The sequence below is a fragment of the Bemisia tabaci genome, chromosome 3 (genome assembly GCF_918797505.1).
Source record: "Bemisia tabaci chromosome 3, PGI_BMITA_v3".
Classification (NCBI taxonomy): Eukaryota; Metazoa; Arthropoda; class Insecta; order Hemiptera; family Aleyrodidae; genus Bemisia; species Bemisia tabaci.
In genome coordinates this window covers 15,163,546-15,174,218 of record NC_092795.1, presented here as the reverse complement: position 1 = coordinate 15,174,218, position 10,673 = coordinate 15,163,546, and the positions used below count along the sequence as shown (strand labels likewise).

General features: G+C 39.9%; 1 protein-coding gene across 1 annotated transcript; it reads right to left on the bottom strand.

Annotated features, from left to right (window-relative positions):
- Positions 1-605: 605 nt before the first annotated feature.
- LOC140223725 (uncharacterized) lies at positions 606-10,037 on the bottom strand. The gene is made up of 3 exons (XM_072297888.1): positions 9,360-10,037; positions 7,057-7,669; positions 606-5,076 (listed from the first exon to the last, which is right to left on the bottom strand). The coding sequence occupies exons 1-3, from the start codon at positions 9,708-9,710 to the stop codon at positions 4,490-4,492; spliced, it is 1,551 nt and encodes a 516-aa protein (XP_072153989.1). The 5' UTR covers positions 9,711-10,037; the 3' UTR covers positions 606-4,489.
- Positions 10,038-10,673: the final 636 nt, after the last annotated feature.

Genomic DNA, 10,673 nt, shown 5'->3' with positions numbered 1-10,673 from the left:
GACATAAGCACCATTGATTTTCTACCAAGGACAAGGCCTTCCATTCATAAGAAATGAACGAAAAAATTATGAAAGAACAAACATGAATGTGGTTTAATGATTTTAACTTCCGCCGCCGCGTCGCGCAGACCGCACCGTGTTTGGCCCAATGCGTGCAGTATTCACGCAGTCTTGTAGGCGCTATCCGTTTCACGCTGACCGCAATGACCGCACTGTGTTTGATGCAATGCGTGAAGTATTCGTCCAGTCTTGTAGGCGCTGATATGTGTTAGATGCCGATCGCCGCGCCGATGGCTTCTCCTTTTCATCTCAAGTCCTCGTGATCATTGCTCTCTGCGCCGCGCCGTCCCAGGCCAAATTGCGTGTTTGGTTTCTATCTTAACTCGACTAATTAAAGGTGCTGTCTCTTCTATCACTGAAAGACGACAAAATTAAAAATTACTACACTCTCAGGAAATGAGAGACTTTGCGGCCTTTTCTCGTTTGTAATTTTTTTTCTAAATCCGATATTTCTTTATACCTACATTTAAAAAAAATGCAAAATTTGCCGCCATGTGCCACGGCCCATGTGGCGGGCTGGCCATCCCCTTAATCCGGCCCTGCTAGCGCTTGAATTTACCTATGGTAAATAAAATGAACGAAGGGGAACCAGCGTTATCTTAAGGTGCCTTTTTTTTACGGATTTTGTACTCAACCTGCTACCTGCTCCTATAGATTCTCTACAAATCTAGATACTCTTATTTTGCCGGAATGCCCGTATTCATTTTCTCGTATTATGTAGGCACAAAGACTGTTGTCTAAAGCAAATAATATAGGAGAGGCTTGGAGGAAAAAACGCATTAGTGCAGTTTTTGAAAAATTGAGCTATTAATGATTTCAAGTGAAACTAGTCTTATAGTGCATACCTTGTAAAAAATTGGCTCAAAAATTCCAATTTTTAAGCATAAAAAAGTCAGTTTAAACTTTCTTTCCGCCTTAAGGCTTCATGTAATTTCGAAAATTCAAACACGTATTTCTCGAAATAGCAAAAACTGCACTTATGCCTATGCGTCTTCTCCTCCAAACCCCTCATAGGTACCTTCACTCCGGGGGTCAAACTTAGTCAGGAAAAACGGGTTTGCGCTAGACTTGAGATCTGGTTCCCTGATTTCACGTTTCTGATTCTGTTAGTCAGAGATAGAATGTATTAGATGTGAAAAACTGTCCAGATTCGTGTATAATTATTTTTATTTACAATTTCATACAACCAACAAAATTTGGCCCGACAAAGTTAGATTTTTTTCTCTTGGAAAATGCTCCTCTACAAAAATGAACATTTTTTAAAAGAAAATTGCAATAGTGTTTCCGTTGACTGAAACCGTGTTGCCGCGAAATTGTGATGATTTTCACCCAGTAGTGGTAAATAGACCTCATTGTGCCACTGTGATCATTATGGATACTTATCGCGCCTTGAATTGAGAGGATAGGCAACATGCGAATTCACCGGAACACCAGCATAATATAGATACCCTAAAAATGCGCAAGTATATGAAGGGGATGAACTTTCCAGAAAAAAACCATAATATATTGCAAATCCTTCTTATTAGTTTAGTTCCTTTTCTGATATCGCATACTATTACGTGACATTGCAATATTCTTCCGCATAGCATTAAATTCTTCTTGTTTGCAAGATATCTAGCGAACAGTAACAATGAGTGTTTTCAAAATAACAATGTCATATTTTTGAAAATTCATACTAGAAAAGTGAAGCATGAAAAAAATCAGATTGTCTAGTGATAGAGCATTTTGTCTAAATTAAAATGCATAATTTGATTTGGGTACACGACGTTTTTTGTTTGAATGGGAAAACTTATCCCATTTGAAAATCATCTTAAACTCTATTTTTCAAATATACTGATTTTACTCCGCAAGCAAAGTGAAGAGAACGATTTTCGTGCGTATATACGTGCATATATACGTATATATGATTGCACGTATATACGTGCGTGTGATGGTCTTAAAGTTTTAAAAAATTAAGGCTACTTTAGGTAATAAATAATTGTTTATAATTGCAAAAAAATCTTAAGAATTGTAGTATTTACAAGTGTGCAAACTTCAAAAATAGGTACTCTACAATCTGCTAGAAGCCTTAAACAACTTATCTAAATAAATAAATAATACTGTATAAAAGCACCGCGAGTTTTAAAAGGTACATGTCTTTATTCAAAACAAAGTTATTTGGCGTAGGAAACATTAACAAATAGTTCTTTTTCTTATCAGTGTTTCACATTAAAGTAATTTTTGCTAAAAAAAAAATAAAAAAAAAAATAAAGAAAAATAAAAAAAAATCATGCGTTTTCTCGAGTTAGGTCTAGTTCTATATTAACCCCTGCATAACATACGAAAGTAGCTCATTCTATGTGCAAAAACATATATCGCTAGTATCAGTTATATATTTTTATCGAGGTATGAATGCTGATTCAAAAGCATGATTATTCATAACTTTAAGTCATGTTTTGAACGCATGATACTACCATTATTACATTATTATGTTCAGCGCTTAACAAATACGACACCACAATTCTATAACGAATCAAGTATTCTCTAAAAAGAGTATAAATGTTTACAAAATACTAACATTACATTAACTATCTGGAGAGATATTTTCCCAGTTTCGTGTATTACATACTAAATCATGAACTCAGTCATGCATGTCAGCAATAGAATAATTTAGTGACCGCGTTATTCGATGTATATCGTTTCCGACGTAAAAATACACACCACCACACATACCTGATAGCTATCTTGTCATATTCACACCAAGGTGACGAGGAGATAGGAAGTATTTCTTGCGATTGAAACTCTTGTTCGATGATTCATTCATGATTTTTGATCTATTTATGACAAAATCGTGATGCAGTAAAACAAGAAACCCTACCCAGAGTCGAAGAGAAGCTCTCCACTACTGGTATCTCAAAAAAGATAGAAGTTTTCGGTCTCTGGGGACTTAAACATTGACTGTTCATCCTACCGCATTACTGGCCGTTAAGCGACGTGTCGGGCCATTCTTTCAGCAAATAAGCTGATGTTTTCTAAATTTTCGGCGCATTTTTTATCAATTTGAAACCTATCAGCTGAAAAAAAATTAAATGATCATTGCTTTGAAAATTTTGAATGCTTGAAAGTATTTTCCACCTGTCGCCGAGAGGTCAGTGGAAAGCTCATCCTCGTCTGTGAGTTCTATACACAGGGATTTGAAATATATTACTTCATTGTTTAATATTGGAACTACGCAAAATCGATTTGTTGAATTTATTAATTTATTGACGATGCAGCGGAATTACGCACGATGGAACCGACTTTTTAGCTCATCTGAGGAACGGCACAAAATCGGTTTTCTGATAAAAGTGGGCTATTTATTGCTTCAATCCGAAACTCATCAGCCAACAAGAATGTAGATCATTATCGCCTTGGAAATTTTGAATGCCCAAAAGTAAAATTTTCCACCTGTCGCCAGGAAGTTAGTGGAGGATCTCTCCCTGTTTCCGAATCGGACTGCATTTTGCAATTCGGAACTGCAATTTCTGAAAAAAACATTCTCATCTGAAAAAAACACTCATATGAATGGGGGAACAAATAGCATATATATCGTTCCTAAGAGGAGCCAGATATTTTAGTTCCAACTTCCAAATTGCAAAATTCAGTCCAATTCTCCATACACGGACTTGAGTTAATTCTTATTTGTTTAAATTTGAATAATCCAAAATCGATTGTCAAGTGGACGTATTTCTGCCAAACGGAACTAAGCGCCAATTTGAGTTCCTTTAGAGAAATGTAGAATGCCGGACAGCGCGTTCTGTCAAACGGAACTAAGCGCCATGGAAAAGCATTGCAAGTATAGGACGGAATGAGCCCGACGCCCGTTTCCGCCGCCAGTCCAAGCAGCCCTCTACCTTCCTCCTGCCTAATGGCGCATAGTTCCGTTTGGCAGAGATACGTCCAAGTATAATACGAAAACGTCACTGTTTAATCAGTGAATCGCTAGGACCGCGAAACTAAAAGCTGCGACAAGCATAAAGCACGCGACGTCAACTTTAGTGGCGGCGGATTTCCTGGCATCTCCTTGGACAATCTTCACGTTGGCTTTACTATCGACTTTGAAACTCTCCAGTGCGATCATGACGTCGTTCGTCGTCGTTGTCGTGACAAATGGACTACATTTCGCAATTTGGAACTATAAATTCTAGCCCGGTTTAAAAACAACGTATGTGCCATTGGTTTCCCTATGCACATAAGTGTTTTTTCCAGAAGAGCCAGAATTCATAGTTCCAAACTGCAAAATGCAGTCCAAATAGCATTATTGATCGTTCCTAAAAGGAGCCAGATATTTTAGTTCCAAATTGCAAAATTCAGTCCAATTCTACATACACGGACTTGAGTTAATACTTATTTGTTTTTTGAATAATCCAAAATCGATTGTCAAGCATAGTAAGAAAACGTCACTGTTCAATCAGTGAATCGCTAGGACCGCGAAACTAAAAGCTGCGACAAGCATAAAGCACGCGACGTCAACTTTAGTGGCGGCGGATTTCCTGGCATCTCCTTGGACGATCTTCACGTTGGCCTTACTATCGACTTTGAAACTCTCCAGCGCGATCATGACGTCGTTCGCGGGTGCATCCTGGCTCACGTCCCGTCGCTGTCGCACCTGTCGTGCCGGCGGGGGCGGGATGAACGTCTCGCCGGCGTTTATGACCCCGTCGTAGAAGGCGCTGGACGGCTGTTCGACGGAGGTGTAAGTCCAGTATCCCCGGATCTCGCCCTTCTCGTTGATGAGTATGATGGTCGTCCCGTTCTCTGGCACGGCGAATCGGTAGTACCTCTTCTCGCCGACCTGCTTCATCGTCTCGCTCGTCTCGGAACCCATTTTGGGCGTCTGCGGCACCGTCTTGGCCCGTCGCGCCATCCGGGCGATCTGCTCCCTCAGCGTGTCGTAATCCTGCACCGTGTAGATGTAGTCCGGATCCTCGTTCGCGATCTCGCGAAGCTCGCTGACTTTGATCGAATCGCCTATCCCGAAGGCGCAGGTTATAATTCCTGAAACAGGTCAGATGGGAATATTACAAGAATGATCCAAATGGATCAGTTGCACTGGTCACAGAATTTTGTTTTAACGCTTGATTCTTGTATACGTCGCAGGCAATTAGCAATCGCCGGCAATTTGCAAGCCAGTGGTGAGTAAATATAGAATATCATATAATTCAAAAATACAAGAACAAGATTAGTGTGCTGATTATGTTGCCTATGATGTGAATAGACACTTTCCATCCATAAAAACATGGCAGAAATATGCACACTTGGGAGAGCGTGCAGTGAACTCCGTGACATTAGTCGGGTTCGGGTTGAGATTGGACAGGCAACTAAACTAACATCGTGACGAAGCGTAGAGTATCAAGAAAAATGAAGGCGCTTCAAGCCGAGCTTATACTTTTGAAGACCATAACCCTTAAAAATTGCATCATGCCGATGCGCATTATTGCGATTGAGACAACATGTGAACCGCTTGCAAAGTGCCGGCGATTATTAATTGCCTGCGACTTATATAAGCTAAATATAATACGATCTACCCAAACAGCAACTTTCTACGTTACATATCAAACGAGGTGACAAACAATGAACAATTCGATCTATGACGACATCCACCGAGGCAGTGACACCCTTGGTTGCTTCCACCCAGGTTTCATCCGAGTTACAAGTTGAGTATAACCAGTGCAAATGTGAGTTTCTCCCTTCTGATGAGAAAAAGGTGGAAGAAATCAAGGGTGTAACTCCCGCGGTGGATGACGTCATAAACCGAATTTTTCAAAGCGTGATATGTTGGTTGATGCTGAGAACGGAGAGTTGCTGATTGGGCACATCTTATTATTTTCAACTGAACTACAAGAACTAAGCAACAAAACAGATTTCCGAGACCAGCAAAACTGACCCACTTGTAGCAGAATCCGCTCACAGAAAAATAGTGCTGTTTTCCCCAAAATTATGTTACTAAATGCACTTTGTTGGATAATATGGACATTTCCAATAAATTTTGGAAGTGCCGCAACATTTGGGTTATAGTAACCTAATTTATTGGGGTACAATCACAATTAATGGGGGTAATACCATAATTAATTGGGACTTTCCATATCGGTCATCCAAAAGCTCCTTCTTCTTTCCTTTCCGTGTTTTTTTCTATGCGCACCAAGGTTGAGCGCACGTAAGGCTTTTCATAACAGTAATTTTTTTCTTACGGGTATAGGGGAGTTAGCCCGATGCCCCAGCCCTCGACCTGGAGGACTGGGGTTTGATCTTGGAGGACCGTGTCCTATACACATAGGTGCAGTGGCAATTCTGCAAGTTGACAACACTGTATTCATCCATTTAAACATTAACAATATTGATATAGGTGAGGTAAGCTGCCTCGATTGTTTCACATACATCCAATTAGAGCAAAAACAGTGTTGCCAGCTTACGAGAAAAGCACTGAATAGAAATAGAGCAAGGGGAATGACGCGCTTTCATGACGGCGCAGAGATACAACTATTGGTGCTCGACGGATGTCCTTGTTGTATCTGCGAAACTGAAGGCGCGGTGGCGCAAGACATGAACTCGCAATGCTCCGCTCTATATTGCAACTGAAATGTCGCTCAGATGGTCTGGATACACGATCAAATACCGAACCAATTCTAATCAAAGTATACCAGCTAATTTCTAATAGTCACCATGCAACAGTCCTCTCTGATCTAAATTGGACGGGCCGACAAATTTTGATCAGAATAGAGTGCCACCATTCATCATTTCCTGCCGCACGAGAAATTTCTGTTGTCGATGAACCTCCTCTAGATTAAGGAGAATATACTTTCAAAATTGTATGTTTTCATTTTGCATGGTTCTCTGCCATAAAGGTAACTCAAAGAGAAATTAGACACTGCCTGATGTAGTTGAGACAATTCTATTTAGATCCGTCCTGATAGTCTATTGGCTACACTAACATGTAACTTGAACGGCAAAAATTTTCAATTAAAATATATATAGTACCTGACATGGCAGCCAGCTTAGCTGCAACCACCGGTTTCAGATCCCCCTGATTATGAAGTCCATCGGTGAGGACAACCATTAATCGTGGAATACCACTTTCTATCCGGTCATTTGGTAGTGTTCCGAATTGGTTGATAGCTTCCATCATCCCCGCGTAAGTGTTCGTTTGCTGTCCTGGATACCTCGTGCTATTAATGGCGTCCTGCAATCCTTCCATTGTCAAATTGTGCAGAAAAGGGATGACGCTGGTAACAATTGTCGAGTAAGTGACCATACCGACGTTCGCCTCCTGAAGGTCGAAGACGTTGACCAGGCGTGCTAATGAGTCGAGAGCTGACTGGAATTTGGGTTTGGTTATACTAGCGCTGCCGTCAACGACCAACATCAAGTCTATCTTCCCACCGGCTGTGCTCATGTCCCTTTCGAGCAGTTCCTTCGCTCGCATCTCGAAATCTCCGTACTTGCCTTGCTGCGTGTGGTACCAATCCTTCCAGAATTTGTCCTGGCCTTTGATGTCGTCAGGTATCTGACCGCGAGATTGGCTCGTCAGGTCGATGTAGATGCGAGCGGCGAGGCCAGAGTAGAGCGGCTTCAGCAGGTCTTCCTCCTTCACCTGTGAGGACATCGTACATGAGAACATTTTGGAGGGAACGTAGAAAATGAGGAAAAGATTGCAATCAAAATTATTTCGATAGAATGTTTTGTTAATTTTTCTGAGCAGCATAGGTTGCAATAAACTGCGACTATATAGTGAAGTGATTGCTGGTGCATCGGAGTGTTGTGTATTTTGCCGACCTAATAATTGAAGGAGTTCGCTCCTCCTAAAGGAATTTATTGCAATACAATTGAGATCAGTTACAATTTTTCTCTGCATTGCAAATCGCTTGTGTTTCGTCTGACCATCCGATCATTTTAAACCGGCATCTGTTGGCCTACCGAATGATATGAGGGTCTTTTCAACTTTTGGAACGACCCTCGTATAAAAATCCTGCAATTTTAACCGAACATTTTAATTTTCTTTCAATATTTCTGTGATCGCAAAATGCTATACTCAAGTTGCTGATGTTTGAAACGTTCTTAAGAAGCGTTTCTCACACAAAATAACCATTATAAGAAAGCAATTAAGAATCAAATTTGTATTTTTTGAAACTTAAAATCCTATTTGCCCGATTGCGTCTCTTAATTTTGTCTTGGCGAGATAATTGAGACATCCTGAAGCAACAAGGAAATTAAACCAATACAGGGAATTCAGATCCCTATCAAGCTAAGGATTCAACTTGCCGAAGCTTATAAGAAATGTTACAATTCTATGTTTAGCAGTCACTGGTTTTACTTCAATACCACGTATCCTATCGTATATCGTATTGCAACTTGTCAAAATTACCGTACTCATTTTTTCTGACGAGGGGAATTACATCAAAATTATAGCTTGAAATTTTCTTTGGTAGAGTTTTCGAGCCTCAATGTTCATTTTTTTTCTTTTTTTCTTTTTTTAACTTGAATAAAAAATGTATACCCGCGCAAAAATGTTGACACACTGTCGTTGTGGTACGTGCTTTTGGAGAGTAGCCAGTGACATGTTTCTATCTTTTTCAAGACCTTGATATGAGCTCAATATTCATGCCTAGAATTTAATTTGTAATTGAACGTATTTATGCTTAAAGGAACTATGTGCATAGAGTTTCTTGTCCCATGATCGTTTCCAGGGAGGCCTTTTATAGGCGATTAATTTATGTCCATTATTTCGTGTTCGATTTACATTGGTGATGCCCATACTTGCGAGAGTGCCGCTATTTTGATCAGTAATTTCTTGCACTCTCTTTTACTCGACTTGAGTTACTTTTTTCCGTATTAAAGAAATTTCAACAACCAATGCAGGATGCACTAAATTTTTACCTAATACTGATGTAGGATTCCTAAAAATATCATTCAGAGCTTATTTTAAAGAACTGTTTTTTTAATCATTATTGAAGATCTATATTTTAGGACTTTATCATGGTTCGGTAATTTCCGGCCTCTTTTCGAGTCTAACACTGGCCTAAATTTGGTTTGAGGGCCGATTTTGGTGAAAAATACGAATTTTTCGACATTCGACTGCAAACCCACAAACTTGCATTTTCCCTCGAAACCGGCCTTCAGATCTATGTTTGGATCAGTATTAGACCCGAAAATAATCAAATTATGATATACTCGTAAAAAATAAAATATAGACATTCAATGATCAAATGATCGTAAGTTTGAAGATGGTCAGGACGAGCTCAAAAACGACCCTTATCAAACCCCTCATCATTCAGCGTTGTTACCTGCATCCAATCGATGCCCATCTTATTCTTGATCGATGCATGGATGCTTCTGAGGTACGGGCTTGTGGCGTCATTGGCGTCGTCGTATTTCGTCTTCTTGAGTCGATCGAATTGCCAGACACCTCCGTGGTATCCGCTGCGGTATGTTTGCGGATCGTCGCCGAACTTACTCTCGGTGTAGGCCACGCGGCGTAAAAAATCTCTGTCGTCGGGGAAGACACGACTTCGGTGTATCCGGTACACAACCGTCTCCACGACGTCACGGCCGTGGGTCCCCGGCTCGAGGGCGCGATCTACGTGGAGACCCAAAACCGTCGTGCACAAGACGAATAATAACACTACTTTGTACATAACTAAAATTTTTAGAAATTTCCGAAAAACTAAGAGTCCGTCAAAAAAACTGGGACCCGGGAAAGACCGTTTGAATAAAGCTCAGCAGACTATTGACTGATAATTTCGAAAGATTCGGGAACGTATTTCAACTAGAGTGGAGTGGCTTTGCGGCTGAGTCACCGTGAATCATCCACAGAGAGGTGTCGCGCGAATAATCTCTAAGTGGTCTGGTAGTCTAGTCGAGGTGGATACTGAATATTTTCGAGGAGATAAGTCATCGTCGAATAGTCATATCGATTGCTAAAGTCGAAAATTGCAGCCCTGCTTTGCGCCGTTTCGGATTTTTCGGTTATGTTTTATTTTTTTAGAAAGAAAATTAATCAAAATAAATATTTATCATATAAAAATTAAAAATAAATAATATGCATGTATTTTGCACAAGTGTATGTTATACGATATGCTAACTGCGAGATTTTTTTTTTTTTTTGTCAAGATAAGTCATTTATTTAAACAAAATTGATAACAAAAAGTAAATAGACGTGATCTACTCATAGACGCATGGTCCATTAGTTTTATCGAAATATACAGAAACTAGAGGCCTGTGGCCGCTACGCGGCCGCCAACCACTGAGAAAAGCTACACGTAAAAAATAGTAGAACAACCACGTTCAAGTTATTTAAGAGATGAATGGATTCAAAAGCCGACGGGTGCATGCGAAAGAAAGCACATTCGTCTCTGAGTGCAACGTTGTGTACCAATTTTTATGTTTTATTCTTGTACACAGTTTTTGAAAAAGCTACACAAAGTTTTTCCACGAATTTTCCTAAATGAATCAAATGTAAGCATCGAAAATTTTGACGCGATATTTTCGTTTGTTCTATTTTCTTTTTATGTAACAAAACCAAAAAATTAAATATCCTCCGAGTTTCTGAATCGTTACATGAGGACACATAAATTTCCCTTTACTTATGGTAAAAACCG